Genomic DNA, 14,264 nt, shown 5'->3' on the forward strand with positions numbered 1-14,264 from the left:
TATCCTGCTCTTTGGAAAAGAAGCACAAATGTAGAGGTCAGATGATGATTTGGTTTGGAAAGGCAGGTTGCAAATATCGGMATTAAAAGGGCCGCTAGAGGGATGTGAGATTCAAGGGTTTGCATCTCCTTATATGCCCTGTACATGCACATAATCTGTGCTGTATTCCCTTCAGCCTGCTGGAGAAGAGAGAAGGTACACACACCCTGCAGGTTATACATACAAATTATGGTATTAGAGTTATACTGAGCAAAGTAAAATTTCCATCTTAATCCCTTCTGCAGCACCGTGGTAATTCAGTGACTGGTTATATGAAAAAAACCCTCCTGACAGTTATCTTGCACTTGAAGAACATGATACTGAAAAATTTTCCTTGGACCTCTCACTGGGGCTTACAGTCAGAGAAATACGAAACTGCTCTCAAAGTCTTTTGTTTAGCTTGTGTTTATTTTTTTCCTCTTATCTGTCAGGCTTTCTTTTGGTTTTCTTGATTTTTTTTTTTCCTTTCTTTTTATTTACAGAAAAAGGAAGGATGAATAATGGTTGTCAGAAGCAGAAAGTGGGCTGTTTAATTATCACTGCTGGGAATGCTGTGTAGTGAAACTGTGGGTGAGGGAGTAGGTGGTTCTACTTCTGCTTGTCTTGCAATTCCTACACRTGGTCATAAACAGCTGAGTTTGTGTCAGGCTTGCAACTCTGCTCGTAAACTACACCCACCTCAGCTTGGGGTGCATGCTTTATCATCAGTTGGTTTAAAGATGTTTCTGGGAGGCATATTTGAAGTTATTCCACATCTTCCTGAGTGGCTGATTCTGGCTGCTAACGTGAGTGAAAGTGTGCTTTTGTTTATGCTTATGGTCTGTTTACTTTGCTTCYAGGGCTCATCACAATAAAAGAAGCCCATGATATAGAAGCCAGACTTAATGAAGTGGAAAAACTTCTGAAAACTATTATAAACATGCCCTGGAAGGTGAGTAAGCCAAGTTCCAATGTAGCCCAGCTTGACTCCTCCTTCATGCTGACATGCACTCTCATGCAGATTAAATGTGATGGGCTTTGYCAAACCCTGAAAGAAGCAATTTATTGAGTAAATCAGAGAAATGCTGAGTGCCAGAACTGTGTAAWGATGCCTCCAACCTGTTGCTCGTAATAAAACCTTCTGTCATACTGTGAAGGGCTGGAGATGGAGAAGAGGGAGAAAGCAAACTACTGGTTAAAAATGAATGTCTGTTTTTGTTTCCTTTTTTCCAGTATTCAAGGTCTGAAGTTGTCCTCACATTTTTTGAGAGATCTCCTTTGGACCAAGTTCTAAAAAATGACAATGTCCATAAAATTCAGCCAAGCTTTCAAAGTCCAGTTAAAATATCAGGTAAGAGTTGTTAACTTCCTGCAGTCGACACAAGAATTTCAGAATGAAAATTACTTTATTTGCTGTTCCCATTATTATTTCTCTATCAAGAATTCAAAATATAGTTCTCAATAGCCTGCATTATGATATAGAACATATAATTAGCCTTGATATACTATGCAACGTGCATTCAGGCAATAAAGTGACAGGTGAAAAAGGAGGCTGACAAATGCAAAGCAGTTAATGTGAGGAAAATGCAGTCCCTACTGTGTGTSATCACATATGACAGTGCTGTTACCACTTAGAAAGGAGGTTTTGAAGCTATCAATGCAATTCTGTGAAAATGGAAGTGTGGTGCCAAGCAATGAGCAATACCAGAAGTGAGAATATTAGATGTCATGAGGAGAGGAGGGGGAAACAGAGGAGAGCACAACCCCATATTGAATACAGTATGCACAATTTYAGTTTCTCCATCTCAGGATATAATAGAATTAAAAATTATACAAATAAAGAGCAAGCATTCAAGTTGTTGAACAGCTTCCCTAAGAAAGAGAATAATTAAAGGAGGACACTTCACCTGTGAGAAGAGATGACAGACTGGGGTATGATGGAAGCCTCCAAAGCTGTGGACAGAAGGAGGTCAATTACCTGTGCTTCTCATGAAACAAGAGCTATAGGTTATCCAATATCATTGACAGACAACAGGCTTTAAACAAACAAAAGAAAGGCTATAATATTATTTTGCTTCCATRCAATGCATAGTTAAGGAGTGGAGCTCATTGTCATAGGATATGGTGAAACTGAAAGCATAAAGTGACTTCAAAAGAGAATTAGAAAAGCAAGTGGAAGAGAAAAGTACATTGAAGTTCCTAAACCACAGATTGCTAGTGGGTAAAGTGGAGGGCAGTATTACTCAATCCTTTCCTATTCTTTAAGCCTTCCCCCTCTTCATCTGCTACTGACTGCTGTTGAAAGGTCGGTGAACTTCTGGTGTGCCTGGTTTTGTATGTCTATATTGTAACATCTCAAAAAAGAGCCTAATGGCAATTGCTGGGTTTGCAGCACCAGAAGAGCTTATTCAGAGAGTTAATTGAAGTGAAATGCTACACGATTCTCCAACATATATAAAGAGTTTAGCAAGAAATTGGTATCAGTTCTCTTTGGTACTAACAAAACATTAGTTGATGGCTAATCAACATCAACCAGCTAAAGGTGTATACAGTGTGTCCTAAGGCTTGATCTCACACATAGGGTAAACTATTTGTAATTGATCCTTAGCTCTGGTTCTGAGTAAATAGGTCTTCTGTTAAAAAAATTTATTCCTTTAATTGAATAGAAGATGGCCTATGAGTACTGTGTGGCACAGAKCCTCAGTGAGAAGGGTGGTCTTGCCAGTCTGTCTGGGCTGGTGCCTTCTTGTAGGGCCCCCAAGCCCAGCCTGTAGTGTAAAAAACAGCCCACAGGGTCATACTGCCAAGTGGGGTGATGGAGGTCTGACCTCCTGGGAGCAAGAAACAGGAGCCAACAGGCTTATCTCACATTCACCTGTGCTTAGCGGGGTTTGGATGATGTCTTGAGTCAATGTGGAAACCTCAGGTAAAATTCTTCATGTGTATGTTCTTGCCATTAGTCATCTGCCAAAGGCTGCACATGGTTATGCATTTTGCTTCTGAACACCAGGACATGTTCTCAGCACCAACCCTTGAGAGCCCATTCATGGGTTTYGTCTGAAGTAATTTGCTACTCTGTGAGACCAGAGCTGCAAAATGGATCCTAAATCCTGCCCATTATGAAATGAAGGAGCCCCACACTACATGCTTTAAAAATGTTTCAAAGGGTGTGTGCTGTTGGTGATACCTTGCTCTTCTTAGAGCAATTACCAAGAATAAATGTATTTGGAATTGYATAGGTTGCCTCCTGAAGCATTGCTCTGCTCTGGGGATTTTCCTGTGTGGAAAGCTTTCATGCACTTTTTGGGAGGGCGTGCAGCCCCTCAGGGAACACGGACTCGGTGTGTGCGTGACTGAGTCTGGCACATGGTGGGTACARCAGAGAGAAGGTACCTGAGATGAACCTAAATTCAGAGCAAGGGGGCCTGTCTGATGGACAGGAGTCAGCAGCAAAGGGAGCCCTCCTGACAGSCTGTGGAGGAGCTGGGGAAACCATGTCAGCTGAACAACAGCATGTTTTAATTGTAAATGATGTTGGTAGAGATGAGTCACACCCAATTAATTGGAGGACGATTCTCCTATCTATGCAGCAATCCAAAACATCTTGTGGTAATTAATTTTATAATTTAAGAGATTGCTGCTTATAGATGGAATGTGATGCACATAGATGGAAATGTGATGTTAATTGATACTTGCCTCATCTGGATGTCACACACTGGAAAAGGTTTAGTGTCCAGCAGCTCTGTCGGTAGATGGCAGTAAATGACAATGTGTAAAGCAGTTCATGCAGCAGTGAAATGCTGTAGCTCTTAGGTCAAGTCAAGGACACTAGGAAAATCCTGGCATTCCTGTTAGTCATAGTGCAGCTTTTTATCTGGCTTGCAGTCTTGGAAAAGCAGGCAAAACGTTTTGTGTTCTCTGAGAAAACAAATTGTCCCCTGTGCGGTCCTTCCCAGGGTGGTAGGTGATGGGGAAGAGAGAACGAGCCACCCTCTAAGATGAAAGCTGAAAGCTGAATTTGAATTTATCATGTAAATCTTATTGTACAATCACACAATGTTGGCTCAAGATGAGTCATGTGAAGTGTGATTCTGCTGGGGCTCAGTGTTTTCACAACCMCCAAAAACATTCTGTTAAATTGAGTTGTAGCAAAATACAGACTGAAAGTCAAAGATAACTCACAATAAAAATACGGAAATAAGTTCTGGCTTAACCTTGATGCTGGAATATGTAAATGTTAAAAAAAAAACATCAAACCCAAAACCCTCTCCTGTCTCATCTCCTGTTCACTAGCTCCTTGAACTGTACATGCAGCTGAATTTGTTTGCATGTTTTCTGCCTACCATATTTTCTGCCACAGACTAATTTTCTTCTGTTGTCCTGATAATGCAAGGCTGTAACATGGGGTCTTGATCTCCTTGAGGGAGATCAAGAGTTATCCTACTTAAGTCAGTGCTGATTTTTTTTAAAAACGTGCTTTTATTTTGTGGTGGTCCTRGCTTCATCTAAAATAGTGTGACTAGAAGAAATCCTTTCTTGATTTGCCTCAATCCTGACTCACCTAACTTGACTTTCCATACAGCACAGATGTGGGTAACTTCTCATTCACATAAAATAGTATTCTTCTGTTATCAGGTCTCCCCATGGCAGTAAATCAGTGGAATCAGGTGTGAAATTTAGATATTTTGTATTGGAGGCTTCTAACACAATGAGAAACAAAATAAGCAGGGGTAAAGATAGYGTAAGACATGGTGTTGCTTTACATGAATTGACTTATGGTTGAATTAACTTGTAATGTCAATTTTTATTTCCTTTTTCATGTCCTTTTAATTTTTGCTTAATTGGCTTAAGCCAGGGACTGTCTAAGAAAAAAAAAAAAAAAACCAATTATGATTTGGTAGTGGTAATTGTTTCAGATGCTCTGTGTCATGAATTGGTTAGGTGAATAAAATTGCTAGAGCACTGGTGGTTTGCGGATGTAAGAAGCTGTGAAACCAACTCTTCATTCCTGCTTTCATGTGCAGRTTTTCAATGTCATGCACACATCTCAGTTCATAGCTGTGTCAATTACATATGATACGCAGTTGTTTTCCAGCTTTTTTAAAAAATCTTGTTTTCTTTCTTCTCCCAATAGAAATCATGCGATCAAATGGATTCTGTTTAGCCAACACTGAAACAATAGTCATTGACCACAGTATACCTAATGGRAAAGAGAAGCACCTGGATGTGGATTCAGCAGAACATCTGTAAGTGGAGTTTGAGCAAGAGCAATGCACCTTCAGATAAATTGTAGCTTTCCCACCCCTCTAGCAAAATGTTGTTGCCTGTCTAAGAGAAAGGCTGGTATAGCTGTCATCCCGACTGGTTAAATGTTACTGGGCCTGATTGCTAACACTTCCCAGCAATTTCCTGTTAAAGCGGATAAAATGGGAGAGTGTTTGACTCCAAAATGCTCAATCCTTTGTGTATGAAAAAAGAACTGAGGTTGCTGTAGGGGTGCTGCCAAGGCAGAGCAGAGTTATTTCTTTCTCTCATGACTGATGAGAGCTGCTKTGAGCCCAAACTTGGGAACTCAGACAGCCTCACAAATGGCATATCCTGCTACAAAGGATAGTAGGATGTTTGGGAAGCAAAACACTGTCCTCAGAGGGACATATCTCTGWATGTAATTGAACAAAGGTCAGCAGYTGCTCAGCTGGGACTTGGGGTAGCATGTGTGTTTTGTTAGGGGAAAAGCAAGTTAGATTAGTCTTATAGGWAATTTTTGCTTCCTAATGCATGCAGGTATTCTGGGGTCAGACCCTGGTAASCAGAAGGGCTTTTATGGTTATAAACTAAAGCACAAGAAGTTCCACTTCAACACRAGGAAGAGCATCTTTRAGTGTATCAGAGCACTGRAATAGGCTGCCCAGGGAGGTCATGGAATCTCCYTCTSTGCAGACATTCTAAAGCCACCAGGATGKGTTCCTGTGTCACCTGCTCTGGGTGACCCTGCCTTGTCAGGGGRTTGGGCTGRATGATCTCCAGCCATCCCTTCCAAACCCAACCATTCTGTGATTCCAGGATTAATGAAGGTCTTAAGTCCGTGACTGTGTTGACAGGTGGGTATTGATAGAAATCTGCTCCTACAGATTCCTGTCATACCAGGTGATTGATATTTCAATGAGCTTCAGGTAGTGAAGCATTTAATTTTTTTTTAATGAGAAATATTGGCCTACTTTTTCATTAGACCAGTCAAATGAAGGAAACAAAATACTAAAAGCTTTTATCTTTGAATGTAGCAATCTGTTTTGCCACATTTGAGATGTGGTCATTGCCAGTCTGTAACAAGGTTTAGAGCTTGGCAAGATTTTGTCAGAGTGTCTCTGTCTCCTGTGTAATTTCTTGAAGTCTTTTTATTAACTTATCACTTAGTGTTTTGAACCTTGGCCTTGCTARCAGCATTTAAGCTTATAAGCTTTTATTAATAGGGCTAAAATTGCCCACTAGAAGTAATTCTGTAAGGTCAACACCTGGAAATTAAAGTTGTTACAGTTCAGTGGATCACTCTTTGTGCTGGGAGTGACAAATAATAGGAGAAAATTACCAAAGAAAACATTTTCCTCCTTATTTTGATAATTTTTTTTAATTATTAAAAAAATATTTATGGCTAGTTTTGATTTTAAAAATGTGCCCCAGTCCAAGCAAAACTTACCAGCCTGGGATCAGAAACTGCARTCATCTAACTGTCATCCCACTGAAGTCAGAGACTCTTAAGGTCAGAAAAYACTAATGTGATAAAAACTGAATAGTAGGTATAGCTTTCCAGAAACTGTGGTGGAAGAAATGAATCTAGGGTAACAGCCTGACTTTGYGCATTTGTGATTTAACTTTCCAAAGGATGTGGAGTCAAGAAGTTAATAAATTTCAAATGTGTGTTTTATATGGTGCCCTAAATTTTCCTGTCCTGCAGCTGTATTTTATAGCCAAGAGGTAATAGCCTGGAGATAATGGCACCAGTGTAGCACAACTGTTTTGTAAAAATTGAACTTTTTTTCAAAAGCAGAAATTTTCTATACTGTTGGTTTAAATGTATGTTATTAGCCCAGAAAGGAAACTTTCAAAATTTTCAAAATCCTATGCTGTTCCCTTTTGGTCTCAGTAAAATTGGATTTATGGGATTGGTGTCTTCTACCATAAAATCAGAGTTAATTCCTTGTGGATTGTATATCCTCAGATGGGAATTTTTTCCTTTCAGTTGCATTAAACTCATTATGACTTCTGGATTTTGGCTGCTGATGTAATTGAATGTGACATTTTGCAAAGCAAACCGGTGTTTTTGGGAAGAAGTGCCTGAAGCTTCAGCAGGAAATGCTCATTCCCAATACTGGTTAGCTGTGGTAGCCTGCAGTGCTACCTGCCCAGTGATCCATCAGCTGAAAAGTCTCATTGCTTGTTGCAAAAGAAAACACAGCATTTTTCCAAGCTGCAGTTGGTTCCTCTGTTTTTCTGAAGATGTTCTTTTCTGCTTCCTTCATTTTCCGTCTGGTTTGTCTGGTAGCGCCCCACACTGGTGCAAAATGTGATAATGGCTGTGTGCTCAGCATCCATTTGACACAGTTCTTTTGTGAGTGGTTCTTGGAGAGCACTCTGCGGTCCTGYAGAAAGAAAAAGGTGGTGAACAAATGCATTTGAACTCTTTGGTTTTGTTGCAGAGGTACCACCCTCTGCCAGGACTTTGAGCTTCTGTCTTCCAGGGCAACAGCAGTGTCTGTGGCATTGGATGAGCTGTCATTTTGGCAAATTCACTCCAGTACTTGAAGGAGCCTGCAAGAGAGCTGGAAAGGGAATTTTCGTGGGGGCATGTAGTGATAAGACAAAGGGGGATGGYCTTAATCTGAAGGAGAGTAGGTTTAGATTAGATAATARGGGGAAAATATTTATTATGAGGGTCGTGGGACACTGGAGCAAATTCTCCAGGTTGTGGACTCCCCATCCCTGGAGATGTTCAGAGCCAGGTTGGATGGGGCTCTGAGTAACCTGGTCTAGTGGGAAGTGTCCCTGCCCATGGCAGGGGAGTGGGAAGTAGATGATCTCTAAGGTCCTTTCCAAACCAAACCATTCTATGATTCTATGGAATGTACATCTTTTAAATACTCCCAGTGATGGTGATCAACTGCTTCCCTTGGCAGCCTGTTCCAATGCTTGATAACCCTTTCGGTCAAGAAATTTTTCCTTATATCTAATCTAAATCTTCCCTGGTACAACTTGAGGCACTTTCTTCTTGTCCTGTCACTTGCTACCTTGGAGAAGAGTAGCTACAGCCACCTGGCTACACCCTCCTTTCAGGCCATTGTAGAGAGGCTTCATTTCTCCACCCTGAGCCTTCATTGCTCCAGGCTCAGCACCCCCAGCTCTCTTAGCTGTTCCTCATCAGACTTGTGCTCCAGACCCTTCCCCATCTCCACTGCCCTTCTCTAGACACTCTCCAATCCCTCAATGTCCTTCTTTTAGTGAGGGGCCCAGAACTGGACACAGGATTTGAGGATTGGCCTTACCAGTGTTGAGTACAGGGGAACATCCCTGGCCTGCTGGTCACTATTTCTGGTACAGACCCAGATGCCATTGGCCTTCTTGGCCACATGGGCAGTGCCACTGTTCATGTGCTGATGTTCAGCTGCTGTCACCGGCACACCCAGGTCTTTTTCTGCCAGGCAGCTTTACAGTGGCTCTGCCCCACACCTGCATGGAGTCACCTGTTGTGACACAAGTGCAGGACTCAGCACTTGGTCYTGTTRCACCTCATACAATTRGCCTCAGCCCATCAATCCAGCCTGTCCAGATCCCTYGWTAAAAGCCTTCCTATYCCTCAGCACACTGGCACTCTCACTGAGCTTGGGGTCATCTGCAAACTGACTGYGRGTGCCCTCAATCCCCAYATCCAGACCATCAATAAAGRTATTCAACAGGATTGGCCCCAAAACTGAGCCCAGGAAAACATTTCTTATGAATGGCTACCAAATGGATTTAACWCCACTCACCATCAACCACTATTTAAGCCCGACCACCAGTTTTTTATCTAGCAAGCCTGTCCAAGCCATAAGCTTCTATGTGCCTTGTTCCCTGTTCTTCCTGGTGAATCTGAGTAGAAATTCTAATGCATTAGCAGAGGTTAAAATGGTAAATAAGTTTGTTTTACAGCAGAAATAGGCTCTTGTGAAAGACAGTGTGTCAAGGTACTTYGAGGAAAAAATATTACGGACAGCGGTTTTSRCATTTAGGAAGTTGCAGGTCCATGRTAGAGTTGCAGAGTTTATTTTGAGAAAAAGATCTGTTGGCAACAGCACAGAAGCACTTTTACTTTTGGTGTCATGTGCAGCTGCTGACTGTAGGAAACAGTCCTGGTTTGTTGAGTTTGGTTTTTTGTGAGCACTCCAGAGCAGCGCTTTGCGGACTTCTGTGCACACACTTCCTTTTTGGTGGCAAGAAAATCTTTCTGCTAAACCACAGCATGTAGTGACTTTCACTACTTTGCACCTCACATTCTGCTTGTAGTAACCTGTCGGTAAGGCTAGAGGACCACAAAATCCGTGGAACCTTTCAGTTGCAATAATGTAGCTTTGCGCTATTGACAAGAGAAAGAGAGCAGAATCTGAACAGCCTTCTTGACTCCTCTKCCGCTTTCTTCCCTCGCTCTGCCCCACTGGTATTTCATAATCTGTTGTTTCTGGATCACTTGCAGTCCATAAGACAGCACAACGTGATCTGTTAAGTGTTTTTAAGATACCAAGTCGGCTCCCTTCTGCACACGTTCCCACACACRCAGGCAAGCAAACAGCCTGGAGGGACTGGAAGAATGAGGGTAATAAACATTCAAAGTTCAGTCTCATTGCTGTTTCATYTAAAGCAAAGAGCAAAACAGCAACACTGCAGTGGAAAATCCATGACTTTCTGCTCAAAAAAAAAAGTTCTCTATTTTGGTTCTCACAGTTAAAAACAAAAAAGTGATGAGAGGAACCAGGAAGGAGTGTAGAAAAGACAGACCTGTTGCCATACATTGCAGGATGTATAGACCCATGGCTGTCCAATAACCCATGAGAGTTCTAAATAAAGTTTGGGAAGAGATTGGGAGTGGGGGACTTGTCTATTTGTTTACGCTACCACTCTTCTTCAGATCCTCTGAAATACCTGACTCTTAGGTGACCCTCTGGGGTGAGGTTAGAGGGAYGTCTGTAGTTGTTTCACTTATCTAAGGAGTCTAATTAGTTCATGTGTAGGTGAGATGCAGTTTTTAATATTAATTATTTTAATGTTCATCTGTTTATCTGCCATTAAGAGAGTTGAAGTAGGACAGTCTATAAGGGTGTTGGAGACACAAATTAGAAGTCAAACCTAGGTTAGAATTTCTTTTTCCACCTCGTGCAATTTTTCAGTTTCTACTTCCTTTGTTTCTCATTCTGTCAGGCTGAATGAAAGTTCTTTCAAAATATTAAAGAAAGTTTCAAAAAAAAAAAAACCTTGATGGTTCTTTGAACCCCTTTTAGAACTGAGATGAAACTTAGTCCTTGGTTTGCAGTGAGTGCCCTTAACTGGTAGACTATCTGGGAAGAAGATAATGTTTGTCACTGCAGAAATTCAAGYCTTCTTGGGATGGAARTGTGTGTAACTGAGGAAAGTGTAGKTTTTAACAAYTTGATGCCTTCTGGTTTTTGAGTACACTGTGGGTAATCCTTGCAGAAGTTCAAGTTATAAAACAGGCGCTGAGAGGTGGAGAGGAAAATACCAAACRAGTAAAACTAAATTGGGGAATCTTTTTATATTTGGAGATTCTTTGCTTGTCAAAACCTAAATCTTGTGCCATGGGAAAGATTCTGGAGGAAGGACACTGCAGTAATTTTTTCCTAYGTGTGTTAGATACTTGGCCTCATAGAAAACCAGACCCAGAGAAGGTACCTRAGAAGTGAAAGGCTGAGAGTCCAAATTCAGATGGGAAACAAAAGGCAGTTTCCTTTTCACTTTTATGTGAGAACTGAAGCATTTTKTGTTGTTGTCAGATGTTGTGGGAATAAAACAGGAGGATGTGGACTTCAGCTGCGTGATTCACTCTTCCAAGACTCACTTGCTGCTTCCTTCCTTCYTCACTAGCAGCTTTGAAAGTCAGGGGTGACATGATTACTTGCGTGCACCCTGGTTCAGTGTCCCATGGTTTAGTCATAGACAAATGAGGACGAGAAGGAGCTGTGGATGGAATTACTTCTCCCAGTCCCTTAGTACTTTTTATCCAATTCCTTTGATTTTCTAAATGACTTAACACTTTTTGATTTTTTTTTTTTTTCCTATCTCTCCTTAGGTTTGAAAGTGTTAGTGACTTTACCTCGGAGCTGGAAGACAGCGATGATCCAACAGCTTATGTCACCAATTTGACATACTACCACCTGGTYCCATTTGAGACGGACATTCTGGACTGAGGCTGCTCAGCGGTGCAGCCAGCCAGCATCCAGCCAACCTCTTTGTCCGTAGGCTCTGCTATCTCTGGCAYTGCATCTCTGGGAATAAGGCTGTGCAGAAGAGACCAGCGGCAGGGAAGCTGCAGCAAGTGTGCCACAGAGCTGGTTTTGTAGTGTGGTCCTCTTTGTGTATTTTGGAGACGTCTTGTAAGGAGGTATCTGCTTTGCTGCTGACAACAAACTCCCTTTCTGTGAAAGTAAGGTGRCAGAGGCTTCCCAGGGATCAAGGACATCTCTGCTGTGTCCATGGGAATGTCACATGGGAATGACAGCTGTCAGAAGCTTGTGCTGTAGCACAGTCACCCGTGCTCCTTGCCGTGCAAGTCAAGGCTTCCCCTTTTAGGAAACCATCAGAAACTTCCCCAGATGGCGTGACCAYGCTTTTTACGCTGTGTAAGCAAGAAGGCAAAGCAAAGCAGCTGAACTTTGTCAGTTCCCTCTGCAGTTGCTTAATGSAGGTCTTGTGGGTCGCTTTTTGCTCAGCTACCGGATGATTGGTGCCTTACACGAGATGTCAGAAATACCACTGAGTGCCTCCAGGAAACACAACACATGAGCTGGCAGCTTTACTTCTCTTAATCATGGGCTTTTGTATAATCACTGAAAGGGCAACTGCTCTTTCCTGGAATAGCAAAGCAGACAGCAGCTGGCATTGSTATGAACTGTGCATGATGTTTGGGTACCTGGGTGATTTCAGAAGTCTGGAAAGCTGATGGGAAAGCTGAGCTGCTCTGCTGAGAAGGGTCAAGGCTGCAGCAGGCACTTTGATAGTATTTTTTTTTTTTTTTCATGTGGACCAGGATATGTGAATGGTGCTTACAGATGTTTACATCAGAGAGATAATTCCCTATGCATATTTCTTCCCAGAAGATGGGAAGGGAGACACTGAGATTTATGTTGTGTTTGGACTGGAAAGGAATGATAAGCTGCAGTGTGCCTGCAATGGTAGGAAAAACAGCCTCTCCAGTGCCACCTTGGCTCAAGGAGTCAGTCCAGCTTTCCGATATCTGCCTGGAGGGATCAGGTGCAGGCCTTGTTGTTGTGTAATTCCATGGATTTCAGCAGAGACAGGAGAGTGGGAACAAGAGTGGGACTGGACCCTGCAACCTCTCGACTATTGAGCAGTGCAATGTTAAAGTCTCTTCGGGGTCTCTCCCTTGCAGAGCACCCCAAATTCCTGGCTCTCACTGTGAATGCTCAACACTCACCAACATGACCTTTCATCGAGCTTTTTGCCATCTGTTAGCAAATATTAATTTGAAGGGATTGAAATGGGAAGGAATGCAGTTTTGGACATGCTTCTTGGAAAAGAGGCTTGCTTGGTCCTGAAGAAGCTGATACAACTCCCTTCTGCAGACTTTTCATTTCTATCTACAGAATAACAGTCAAATGGAATTTGTTAATGTAAATAATAAATTATTGAGAATCCTAATTCTTTTACACAGTATGTTTTTAAAATATATTTTAATGAAATAAAATAAAATATAACTCACCTTCAGTACAMTTCTGCAGCTTAAAACAGTGCCTTCATTTTTTTKKYYTYYTTTKGGKKSMMTTTCCCACACATGTCAAATCCYTTCTTTTCCCTGYAGTTTTGGAAACATGCTGAGTAATGGCAATTTCTGAGCTCCATGTGTTACTCATACTGTAGACATGGTGTGTATCCATATGAAACCTCTCTGCCAGGCTGCTGATCTTGGGTCTAGGTGTTTGTGGTTTAATGCCACTAAGCTTAGTGGAGGATTTCTGAATTTTCAAGATCATCAGTGAAATCAAGTCTGGCCATTATTCTTTCTGAAGRTAAAGCAGATTCTTGTAAGGTAAATTTCTAGAACAGAAGGGAACATGTTATCACTCACTCAAAGGTTTTCTGAGTGGCCTCTTGAATTAAAATTGGGAAGGTGTTCTGTTTATTTGTTTTATTTTACTCTAATTAGTTTTAATTCTTCTGCCAGTGCTTTTAGTTAACTGTGATGAAGTAGAAATAGTATCTGGTAGGCATGCGTATTGGACTGGATATTGGAATATTTTATTTCAATTCCTGACCTTGCTGTCAGCCTACCATGCTGCTTTGGGTAATTTTATTTCGTCTCCCTATCATTGAGTTTCCCTTGACTGATATTTTGGAAATTAACATCATTGGCTTTTGATGAAATATTGTCCCGTATTTAATTTGAATTTTCTTGTGAATTATTAACCACATGATAGCTACTTATCTTTTAAAGCATTTTAAACCACATGAATGAAAAAATAAATAGATAAATATTGCTGATTTTTGAAATGTACAGCCACATTGCTCAAATGAAAGCCAGCTAAGCCATTTGCACTTTCTYAATCTGAATATCAGAGCCCCATGAGGGCCAGCAGAGCCAGGGCTCCCATGGGGCTGTCAGAGCAGAGCTGGGCAGCTGGGGCCTGTCCCACCACCCTGCCAGGAGCAGGATATCTCAGGCACCTCCATGAGGAGAGRGATGGGCTAAGGACAGGCCAGAATGTGGGTCTGCTCTGGGAGAGAGAACTGTTCCATCTGCTCTGGGGAACAGGAGAGCAGCCCTGCTGCGGTGTTGCTGGGGCAGGGGCTGATGGGCTGGGGGGGCTGACATGGGGTCCTGGGCCATGAGAAAGTGGGGGAACCCAGGGGCCAGTAGGGACAGCCAGACTTGGGGGTGCCCTTGCGGCCCACATACTGGATGGTCAGGATTTTTGTCTTGCATGTTTTGGAAGTATTTTCTTTTTTGCCAGGTACCCTGATATCCTGGG

At 42.0% G+C, this 14,264-nt stretch overlaps 1 protein-coding gene across 1 annotated transcript in view; it reads left to right on the plus strand.

Annotated features, from left to right (window-relative positions):
- The window catches only part of PXDC1 (PX domain containing 1), a 24,363-nt gene extending 12,611 nt beyond the window's left edge, over positions 1-11,752 (plus strand). Inside the window, exons 2-5 of the mRNA XM_057369148.1 lie at positions 879-970; positions 1,252-1,369; positions 5,153-5,264; positions 11,348-11,752. Coding sequence (XP_057225131.1) covers positions 879-970; positions 1,252-1,369; positions 5,153-5,264; positions 11,348-11,465 — 440 coding nt within the window. The 3' untranslated portion in view covers positions 11,466-11,752. The remainder of the gene's footprint in view (positions 1-878; positions 971-1,251; positions 1,370-5,152; positions 5,265-11,347) is intronic.
- Positions 11,753-14,264: the final 2,512 nt, after the last annotated feature.

The sequence above is a fragment of the Malurus melanocephalus genome, unplaced genomic scaffold, assembly GCF_030028575.1.
Source record: "Malurus melanocephalus ecotype Western Australia unplaced genomic scaffold, MMel_1.1 scaffold_103, whole genome shotgun sequence".
Lineage (NCBI taxonomy): Eukaryota > Metazoa > Chordata > Aves > Passeriformes > Maluridae > Malurus > Malurus melanocephalus.